The 11192-nt window shown below is 48.7% G+C and overlaps 2 protein-coding genes across 15 annotated transcripts in view; one reads left to right on the forward strand and one right to left on the reverse strand.

The window, feature by feature from the left end:
* Positions 1 to 11192, forward strand: part of msi (RNA-binding protein musashi) — a 79714-nt gene that overhangs the window by 43757 nt on the left and 24765 nt on the right. The window contains exons 1-2 of one of the 11 annotated variants that reach the window (XM_026815127.1): positions 8611 to 8770; positions 9184 to 9280. The exons of 8 other annotated variants lie outside the window; for them this stretch is intronic. The gene's annotated coding sequence lies outside the window, so the exon portion shown is untranslated. Of the gene's footprint in view, positions 1 to 8610; positions 8771 to 8905; positions 9281 to 11192 lie in introns of those variants that run through there. 2 more of the 11 variants (XM_018027708.2, XM_026815126.1) reach the window with 2 other exon arrangements.
* The window catches only part of LOC108626817 (uncharacterized), a 33352-nt gene continuing 28820 nt past the window's right edge, over positions 6661 to 11192 (reverse strand). For 3 of the 4 annotated variants that reach the window (XM_026815130.1, XM_026815129.1, XM_018027709.2), the window contains one exon: positions 6661 to 6934. In XM_026815130.1, coding sequence (XP_026670931.1) covers positions 6716 to 6934 — 219 coding nt within the window. In that variant the 3' untranslated portion in view covers positions 6661 to 6715. Of the gene's footprint in view, positions 6935 to 7107; positions 8588 to 11192 lie in introns of those variants that run through there. The other variant, XR_003389440.1, reaches the window with a different exon arrangement.

Raw genomic sequence — 11192 nt, forward strand, 5'->3', positions numbered from 1 at the left:
CGAGCGAGCGCGCTTGGTCCTCGGCGCGGTAGAAAACGTTGCTCGTAATTAGTTTGGGCGATAGGTCGGTTACTAAGGAGCGCCCAATTGGTTTTGCCAGAAGGGAGGGAACGGATCGAAGCGAGACCGAGAGAGGACGAATATAAAACCGATCGAAATCGCGTGTTCTCTTCGAGCAACGAATGCGCGTATCGACAATAACCAGTTACGATTCACAAATATTGCGTCAATAAATGTTCGTCGTGACACGATCGCGTCGGATGCTTTTAGAGCTGTCGGCTGGTCATCGCCGTCGCGTCCGCGGCTGCTCGATTATTATTTGTCTCGATGGAGAATCGCGCTCGAGGTGCTTTCGATGTCAACGCTGTTCACTTTCCGTCGCGATTTCCACAACGGTTGGATAAATATCGGAAAATTTTTACCTTTACTTCTGTTCAACCTATATCGCGTATGTCCTCTCTGTCTGGCGCTTCGGGATAGATCCGAGCTGCCGTCGTAATCGATTTATAATTTGGATGCGCTGCTCGCGAAGTGCATGTGTGTGGCTACCGACGAGAGACGAAGAAAAAGAGAAAGGAGCGAGAGAAACGGAACGGTGGTATCCAGTGACAAAGACCTCGGTCGATGCACGTGGTCGTGGCACCAGTACCGGTACCACTATCGGGCTTCTCTCTCTCTCTCTCTCTCTCTCTCTCCTTTGGGGATCTTTTCTGTTCCCGCCCCTGTTCATCCTCTCTCTTTCTCTCTACGTTCGTAATTCTCTTCTGATCTACGACGTCTGCGAGCGAGCTCGACTCGACTCGATTCTACTCGGCACGAGGAACTTCCCTTGGCTCCGCGATACCTATGCGATGCACAGAGCGAATCGATACGCCCCACCATTTGATATTATCCTTTATTTTAGTACGGGACGTTGGAAAATGAATTTTGGTTTGGTAACGATTCGGGATCGTAGGCGATAAGTACAAATATCGAGGCACGTGGACGCGTGGGAGTTCGCTGAACGGGGTAGGCGTTTGTATGCGTATTATCCGAGGAATTATGTTCATCGATCGGGAATCTACCCTTTGACTCGTCGCGTTGACGTTAGCTAAAGAACGACGACCGATTGCATCGTAAACAGTTTAGAGTTTGCAATCTCGACCCGAGAGAAAACGAGAGCCACGCCTCGTAGATTAACTCTCTTTCCTTTTTGTCGTCCGCTCACAATTGGACTTTTCGCAAACTGTCCACTTTCTCCTAACTACTCAACCGTGTACGAATGTACAATACGTCGTAATAAGTAAAGCTAAACCAGATTCTCTGTCCCTCTCCCTCTCTCTCTTTCTCGAGAGAGAATTAAGAAAGAGGAGAACTTTAAGTACCTGTAAAATCTAAATATACGACGCTGTTGCTCGTTTACGGTTTCGAAAGTCGACGATGAAATTAGATTTAAACGCGTAACTGAATAAGAATCGTGATAAGGATCAAGAATCTTGAAGCAAATTACGTTGGCCGCTGGACGGAACCCGGGCGAACCGCGGTTTGCTCGTTGAAGCGAGACCTTTTCTCTTCTAACCGAACCAAATCGGATCTGCTGCCAAGATCGTGGCACGAAAGATTTACGTATCGAGCCTTCGTCCGGGAAATCTTCATCTCCGCGTTTATTACGTATCGATTGAAAAATTCGAAAAACTACTTCTCGGCCTCGCACGTAACACACCGTACGCATTCTCGAGAAGTTGCTTTCGCGCCAGACTTTGGATCGGAAATAAAACAGCCTTGGACGAACGCTAATTTTGCGATCTAAATTAACGCGCGCACGCCGTGATAAATAACGAGATGTTTCAGTTTCGATGCTCCATTAACGATTTTATCGTATTCGCTTCTTTGGCATCGATGAAATCCGTGGTCTCGATGTTCACCAGTGGAACGGAAAATCTTATCTAGTACTTTCTTTCGCGTCGACCATTGAAACCAACAGAGTCTTCGCTCCACGCTAGATCGGATCCCTTATCGAAATTAACGTGAAAACGCGAACTGCGTTTCCCTTTCCTTCGTTCTGTTTTGAATCGCGACAACCATCGACGAGAGTCGTTTTCGAGTCGCTTCGGTGCCACGCGGTACTCGTCGAGAATCGTGCTTGATGGATTTCGACGTATTCCCGCAAAAGCTCAAAGCAACGCTTTTTACGCTCTCCTCTTTTTCCTTTTTTTTTGTAACTGTGTCACAATACGTTTGTATCGTCTACTTGCCGGAATCGAGCATCGAAAAGTGGGTGAACGCAGCGCGGTATCGCGACGAAAAGAGAAATGCTTTCTCCGGAACCGATTACGTTCGTCCCATCGTCTGGCTCGAATTTCCTTCATTCGATTCGTCACCGATAACGGCGACGACCTGGCTATAATGTTTAATCGGAACTGCAAACACATTTATCGTTATTAATTAACATTTGTACAAGGAAATCGCGGTTCCTGCGGGCTGAGCGTGGCTCGTACAGCTTCCAGTTAATAATTACGCGAATTAAATGTGGAGAAACGAAAATCCGATTCGACGTTAATCAAATTTGTCCGCGATTACTCGCCGTGAGCAATTAATTAGACGTTCGCTATGAAAATTGCAGCATCCCTCCGTCTTTTCGACGATCGTAACGCACCGCGGAAGTTACTTTCTCGCGTTTATCTTGGTTCGTTCGAGCGAATTAAATTCCTGTACGTTCGAAAGTTGAACGAAACGGAACACCATCGAACGAAGCTACGTTTTCCCGTTGGAATCCCTTCCGTTGCGTTGCGCTATCGACTCGCCGGTTTCATAATTGGAAGAAAATTTCGTAACAATCGTCGGGCATGCTCGATACGCGGTACAACGAGAAAAGGTCGAAAGGCCTCTCGTCGGAATTCAATTATACCGGCGCTCGTAAGTTGCGAACTTGGATGGAAACTGTGGATTTTTGCATTTATTCTGTACGAGATTCGCGGATCGTTTCCATTCTACCGAATTGTTTTTCCAGCAGGCCTCGCAAAAACCGCGCAGCAATTTCTCACGGGTTTTTCATCCGATCCTTCGTCATCGCTGGAGAAACGGAAAGAGAGAGAGAGAAAGTATCGTGCCGAGCGAAATCGAGACCGTGACAAATCGTAGAACAGCCGCCATTCGCGATCCTTGGAATGATTTCCGAAATTCACCTCTCGCGGCCGCTGTATCGCAACTTCAAATTGAAATTCATCCCGCGCACTCCCGGGAGTTATTAAAGCTGTCAGAATAAATTCCTAGCAGAATTGGCGATAGAATTTAATAACGACGGCCGGCTATCAGTCGGATGAAACATCGATTCGATTCTCTCCGAGTCATAATGCACGATTCGAAATCCGAACTATCGTCAAAGAAAAGATCCTCTCGTGAGATCTTTAACCTTCCCTTCGGCAGACCGCAGGCGCCAAGGCCGAGCATTCCTTCACCTCGCACGATTTTTGTTGCTTTCTTTCTTTCTTTCTTTCTTTCTTTCTTCCATCCTCCTCCTCCGTGCGATCCCTCGCCGATTTCTTTGCTCCTCGTCCATCCGCTTTATCCGCTGTTCTCTCGTTCGTTTCGTCTCTCGCAACGATGTCCACGAACTCAATTATATTTTTAAGCTAAATTCGTGGATTTTCGCCGTCAGGACTGTACGTTTCGCAGATTTGCGATAAATGTGTCTCTACCTGTCCCGCAAAAAGCTCTGCCAGGTGCGCGGTGCAGCTGCCGCTCGGCTCGGTTCGGCAGAATTAGTATCTTTTTCAACTGGTCTCTAAATCGGAACGAACGGGCCACTGCTTTGGGATTCGTACAACGATCAGTTTATATCTCGCCTAATTAATTAACTGGCTCATAATCAGATTATTCGATAGCGAGAGGATATAATGAAATGGTCATAAAGCCATCGTTTTGCATCGTCGTTAATTACCATGGTGGGTCTCCGCGTTGTTCATTTTCCTCGTTAAATGGAGAAAATAATAATTTTACTCGCTGGTAGAAAAATAATTGAATAATAATCGATGAAACTAGTCAGACGTGAATCCTGATACGCTCGTTCCCAAGATTAAACGTCAACGATTCTTTCGGCGAAGAAACCGCTAATTTCAGGAAACACGGAGGTTTGCGGTTTCTTCTTTTCCTCCGCGGAAGGCTTATTCGTACCGACGAAACTTCTGGCAGAGATGCAACACGCCGCCGTGGAAATGCGTGCACCACACCCCTTTCGAGTGGCGCGCCTCTCCTTTTACAGACGAGACGCGCGTACAGTTGCACAGTTGCACACCAGATATAAACTGTTTTCGAACGGTCCGTTCTCTCCTCGCAACGAAACGGGAGGGGCAAGAATTTTATTACGCGTTCCACGGGGAAAGTTTCTTCCGTAGCGACGCGAATATGGAAAGGATGCGAACCACAGCCGATCGTGAACGTGCTCGTAATAATAACGCCTAGACTTCCCACGGTCCGAAAGAAAATGCGAATCAACGGATCTGTTTGCGTGAACAGCGTGAACCTCTGCTCGCTCGCGTGACGACGAAAGCGTTCCGTCGATTTGCTACGATTCGGAGAAACGTAAAAACGGTTACGGACGTGTCGCGCGATTAATTAATTACTAGCGCCAGGTTTGGTCACGACAGGTTTCCCTCGGGGCCACGGGACGTAAGCGTAACAGTTTCGGATACCGTCGGACAGCGCGGCGAGTAATGATCGATGAATCCCGCGAGCCGCGATCGAGGTGACCGGCAAAGAAATACCTCCTATTTCTGGACTCGTTTCGCTTTCCTTCTACGCTCTCGTTTTCGCTCTCGCGCAGCGTCATTTATCGCTTAACTGGTAACAGAACCGAGCCAGTCCGCAAATTGTCCGCTAAAAGGTCTTTCCAAGCGAACGGAAAAAAGGGACACGAGAGTTCCCTTTTTTTTTTTTTCTTCCCCATTCTTTCTCTCCTCTTTTATCCCGCGAAACTTGGTCGATCCCCGCAGCCGAGTTCTTTCGGTTTCCGTTCTCTCCGGCTTTCAATTCTTCCACGGACCGAAGTCTATCATTTGCTACAGCGACGAGTAATTTCGATTTATCTCTCTCTTTTCCATAGTTCCTCCCCCTCGATCGGATTCCCATATGTTCGGTTTCGTAAAACAGTATTTCACTCGGCGGAAAAACCGTAAACGTAACATTTTCGCGAATTAATTTCGTATTAGCATTTCGCACGAAAATCCCGTGGGCGGAGGTAGCGATGACAATGGATTTCGTCGAATCGATTTACTGTAGAAGCATCGCCGCGTCGCGTACCAATTAATCGATATCCGATGCTGGGTGAAAAAAAGGCGGTTTCGCAAAAGCGCGATTGCAGAACGCGGGGGTAGAAGCGACGAGGCTTGTTGGAGCAGTAGCAGCGGCAGCAGCAGGACCTATCCAGTCAGGGCTATTGTCCGTAAGTGAATGCGCTCTTTGTCCGGCCAGGCACATGCCGCTGCTATTGCCGACGACGACGCGTCGGAGGTAGACCCGATCCAGGTTCGAAGCCTCTCTGTAACCTCGAGGAACGAGACCCTCTCCCGCTGCCACTGGATCGCGTTGCGAACACGTTGTCTAGTGTAATGTAGTAGATGTATAGCCTCGTACCCGTGCCCGGGACGAGTAACAGCTGTCGCTAACCTACCTACCTACCTACCTTCTGCCACAGCATTAAGGGAACCCTCTCGATAACCTCGCGTCAGCTACCACCTGGTTCGTCCTCGTTATATCGTAGTATACCTCCAACGGAGTCCTGCTACTTGTTACTTCATCTATGTATCGTCGAACGAGCTCTTAACCGGCGTCAACTACGATATCTTTCAAGCTCTTCTTACGCGTCGCGGATGATCGTTCTCGCGTATTTGGGATAAAATCGTGACGAGCGTTACGTTTTGGAGCCGATCCAAATCGACCGCGAGTTTACTCGCGTAAACCGTGCACGATGGTTCTTTAGTGCTGCAGCTAGAAAAAGCTGGAAATTATCCAAAACTCATTGGAAGTAGCGGCGTTATTTCCCCGACCGATCGTGCCTCGCGTGGAATCGTAGATCGCGGCCGGCCTGTTTATCGTTGCGAAATTATCTACCGGTTATTGCGAACGTATCCACGCGATTTAGCCCGTCCGGGACATCGATACCGAGGATAAACGATCCAGTGGTGTCCGAGCGACCGCGCCTCGATCAACGTTCACGCGCGTGTTACGTAATATTCGCGAGAGCTCGATGCCCGCTCGAGATCTATTTCAGTTACGGTCAATTGAGAATCGAGCGCGAACCGCGGCTCGCGTATTGATCGGTTAAACAACAGTCCCGCTCGATCGAATATAAATTTCGTGGACCGAGTTCGTCGCGGATCAAGTAGGTGCATGGAACGGTGAAACTTCGCAGCGATACGTTTCCGTTCCTCGGTTGTATACGACGAGAACGACGTGAATCTTCATCGAACCGTTGATTTACGGCACGGCTCTATAATCTCGTGGCGGAACGTGCAACAGCTGCCTCTACTCGGGGTATATCCACAGTGCCTAACGTCGAGCATCAAAAGAGGGTTGTCCGATTTTCGCTTTCCACCGCCGCCATCTGGCACCCAATCGAATCTTCCTGAAAATTCGGTCCTATACGCTTTGAAAATCCGGGTTTAAGAAATTGCATTCACACACTGCGAGGGGAACAGCTTTTATTTAATATTTGGTAGAACAGTGACAAATACAAAAGTTAACGCGTGAAAAATATTCGACGCTTCGGCGCGTAGTAATTGTAAAACTTGGGATCCTCGCGTAGCTTCTTCAATTCCTCCATGGAAGGTGGAGCAGTCTCGTCCTTGCCGATTTTATCAGTTCGCTGTCCTTCGGCGTCTAGCATCGGCTCGTGTCTCATCAATCGGTACCGATTATCCAGGTGAACCGCCGGCTTTATTTCGTGGAACTGCACGAGCTGAAAAACGTTTGCCCGGATTTGATACATTTATAGGAAAATTTCATATGCAATGTAAAATGTATCTATGAAAATACACGAAAGTGCAAAAGTCTAGTGCATTTTGCAATACTTGGAATACGACAGTACGAAGAAATTGCTGTACGTATAAGATGCATTTTTTAAACTGTTACCGGAAACGTTTCATTCTGCAGAAAAAGAGGGTGGGTTACTCGGGGATCGTAAGAGTTTTTTGGTGAAGAAACGTCGGACGTCTCAACTCGAATAGGAGTCGACGTGAAACAGTGACGTTGCTGAAAATCCGCGCCGCCTCGCAATAAGCCGCTTACCCCACGCCACCCCTCTGTAAACCCTCGTCCGACAGGCCTGCCTACCAACTTTGTCGTTGCCATTGTCGATATTAAACCGAGCCCGGTGTTCCTCGCTGGCTCTTCCGCGCCGCGGTTGCCGAATAATCGTCTAGAGTTTCCATCGGAGTCAGCCAAGGCGAGTAACGATCGTCTTTGACGCGATACTCGCTATGCCGATGACCTAACGAAGGGTTCAATCATCCTCCTAGATTCGACGATCATTCCGATGATTCTAACGATTCTAATGACCGAAGATCTCGCGACTACCGCGTAGCACCAATTATAATTACGAGTGTGCGTTCTACGGTCTACCGGGTCTTAATTAATTCCACTCTCATCCTCCTTTACCTGGAACCTAGATTCTCAACAGGCAGACTGACGATTTCCTTCGACGATGCGGAAACCGTGAAAACTCGAAAACCTCCTTCTCTCGTCTCGATCGTCTCGCTAGGTCTGACGCGAGAGCCACGAGTACGCCGTCCTCGCCGCGACAATTCGAAACTCGAAAGCTTGTTAGAGGTTCGAAGAGACGACGCAGACTGCCACGCGAAAATTCTTTTCCGCGGGATTCAAAGAGATCTCGATCGTCGAAGAGCGGTCCCTCTGTCCCTGTTTACCCGCGCAGGTCGTTGTTCGTCGAGGCTTGCGGGCGACGAATAAATTCATCCTCTGCGAGCCGGTTTTTTGACAAATTTAATTAGCGAAAACACGTGCTGGAATTACGACTTAACGCGGAATGTTTAATTCAACGCGAACGCGCGAATCGCAAATCAGACGCTACGCTTGTTTGCTTCGAGTAACGCGTAGAATTTCAATTGGAACCGTTCGTTCTTCGGTGGAGAATGGTGTGGCAAAAATTACTAGCGACTTCGACTGCATCGGGTTTAGAATTCACATGCTGAAAATCAAGCGTTGTTAAAATCATTTTCAGTGCACATGTTCTATTTACGTTATCGTTCTCGCTTTCAAATCGTTTTCAATGATTCCTTCGTTATTCGAAAAAAGGCAGATTCGTTTAAAGTCCACACCGAACCGTCGGAAAAACCGTAATCTAATGAAACGATAACGACGTATCGGCGATCGATCGGACGGTCCGCGCGCCAACACGATTAACCCATGAAAAAAAAGTTGTACGAAAACACTTAGCTAAAAGATCGGGTAGAGAGAGAGAGAGAGAGCGAGAGACGGCGTAGCTCTAAAATCAAATTATCTCGTTAGAAGCCGCAAAGCGGAGGCTCCAAAGAGAAAGGAAACCTTTGGAAACTACCCTTGTAAGCCAAATGCCTGACCCGAATTCACGGGTCTTCCTCGCTCGTCCGCGATGGACTGCTTTCTTTTTTCTATGGTTTCTAAAGCGCGCGATCTCGGAAATCGTCCGAACAGCTGTGCACGCCGCGAATTCGTTCGTAAACAGAGAAGCCTAGTTCAGTCTTGTTACGAATATCGGAGGGAATCGCGTGGAACCCGACGCATCGAAACTATCAAGGTAACGATCATCGCGAGCCGACGATGCGGACACGTGGAAACCGTTCGTCCACGATTCTCCGCGTAGACGAGTGGGAAATTATTCGACTCCGTTGCCAAGATTCGCAGTCAACAAAACTGAAAGCGTTATCCTCCCGGGACGTTTCGTTCGCGTTTCCGTAGACGGTAGACTTACTGTCTGCTCGCAACGGCCGCACTCCGTACGGCGACGAGCGTATTGATCTCGGGGGGTGATTTTTAAGACGAGTTTCCCGACGACCGACACAGATGGCGTCACCTCACGAGGGTGCCGCTTCCTTCTTCGCGAAGAACCACCCTCGCCTCGTCCTCGAAAAACACTATCGACCCGATCGTTTCTGTTATTTTTTTTTGTTAAACATCCTACCGTCGCCAATTATCTTTTACTCCGCCTAGCTCTCCCCGTTCGTCTCGAGGAAACAAGTTCCCGTTGCTCGAGGTAACTCGCGGCGGATCCAGGCATCGCTCGTGGCCGTTGCTTCGAGAGATACGTGTAAGTACCTACACGAAATGCATTTTAACGGCAGCTTGCAACGATTCTATCGACGCGCGGAGACGCAACGAGGAGGGGCGAAGAGATCGATAGCAGAGATGACGAGAGAAATTTCTGTGATATCGGGGACTCGTGGTACACGCGTATCTTCGAAGGAGAGGGGATTCCTCGGATCGAATTAAAATTTACATTTGAAACGGTGAGGCGACGGCGAACAAGGGCTGTCGCGTGACGACGACACTCGACTCGTTTATTTTCTCGCCTCGATTCGACACGACGTTGAAACGGAATCGCGATCAATCGGTTTCGTTTCCTCGTAAATAAAGAAAAAGATATCTGAGATCCGTCGCGACGCGCGCAATGAATAAAGGCGAGGAGTTTGAAGAGGCAGGGAATCTTGGCGAGAGAAACACGCTGATCTGAAACACGGTGGCCGATTATGCCGCGGCACACGGCACACGATACGCCGAGGTTATTGACCAGGAAGACAGGTTCGTTGGGGGCGGCTGGCAGAGGGGAGGTGTCAGTGGTGGTGGCGGTGGTGGTGCCGCTGCCTCGAACCACCGCTGGGGTAGGAACGGAGTTCGCTAGCTGGTCTCTCAAGAGCACAGCCAGTGGGGTGGGTGGGAATCGCGAAACGGAAGGGAAAGGGGGTGTTTTTGTTACAATGCTTCGCTCGCCCCCTTTCGCAGTCCTTTACACGCCGCGTCGCCGCGCCGTGTTTCCATGCACGCGCGTACGGCGTGCAACTTCTCCTTCGAAGGAGGAGCGAGCTTTTACCCTCGCGAGCGAAGGACGACGAGCGGAGGTCGAAGGGCGAGGCGGTCCCGCAGGTGGTTCTCGAACCAACAATTTACCCCGATAGAAAGCCGTTGCGATCGTTATGAAAAATAGTTTTCATTCGAGCGAAGCCGGGAACTTTGGACAACGCGAGAATTCAATACCGATGAATCGAGTCAATTAGCCTTTCGTGGGTTTCGTTATTTCGAGTTGAAAATTCGGAGTATCGGGATTTCGAGCCGCGTCGAACGATGATTGTTCGATTAATTGGCCGTGGCAACGATAGCCTCAATTGATTCGACTAATTACGCAACGCTGCGTGATACCGCGTTCAGTTTCGAATTCCTGTAGCTCTCAGTCGGGTTTATGCGAGACTGTAGCTCGATCGCGAAGCTAGACGATTCGGCATCGAACGGGATTAATCCGTGTGGACCTCGTTTCTTCATTCTTCTGTGTATATTTCGTTTCTCTCGTTACCCGCCGCCACGGCGTAACTACTTAACTAGCGTACACAAGCCGACAGCTTTCAAGAGACATCGCGCGGTTCTCGCGTCTTTCTCCGGGCAGCCCTCGACTACGAAGCAACAGGGTCATCCAGAGGCCCTTCTACTCATTTTCCGCTGGCTTTTTAAGCTTTTTAATTCGCTCGCGTTTATACGATCTCGTCGACGACTCCAGGAAGAGCCTCTTTCATTCGGTTCGAGTCCTCGACGGACTCACCGATCGCCCGATCCGTCGTCGTCGTCACCGAATCCGACGATTCACGAGCTGAAAATCACAGATCATCTCGTTCCATACATACACACATGCATACACGTACACACGTACACGATTATTGCTTGTAGTTCAGATATTGGTTTTAACCTGCGAATCCTTGTTGGTAACTTAGTGCGATAACACAATGTCTGGTAGTACGCCGAAAGATTCGTCGCTTCTACACCTGTATACCTATAATATTCTGTGTATCTATAATAATCTATAAACGTGTACACGTTTAGGTACATATTGTGCGCATACGAATTAGAGCTATCGCTTTTTCGATTTCATTGATATATATTCAGCGTGGCATACGCGCGTATATCGAGTAGTGTTTTTTTAGTATCTTTATCTATTTATATAAATATATGTACAT

The sequence above is a fragment of the Ceratina calcarata genome, unplaced genomic scaffold (assembly GCF_001652005.2).
Source record: "Ceratina calcarata isolate Rehan_Ccalc_2016 unplaced genomic scaffold, ASM165200v1 scaffold43, whole genome shotgun sequence".
Classification (NCBI taxonomy): Eukaryota; Metazoa; Arthropoda; class Insecta; order Hymenoptera; family Apidae; genus Ceratina; species Ceratina calcarata.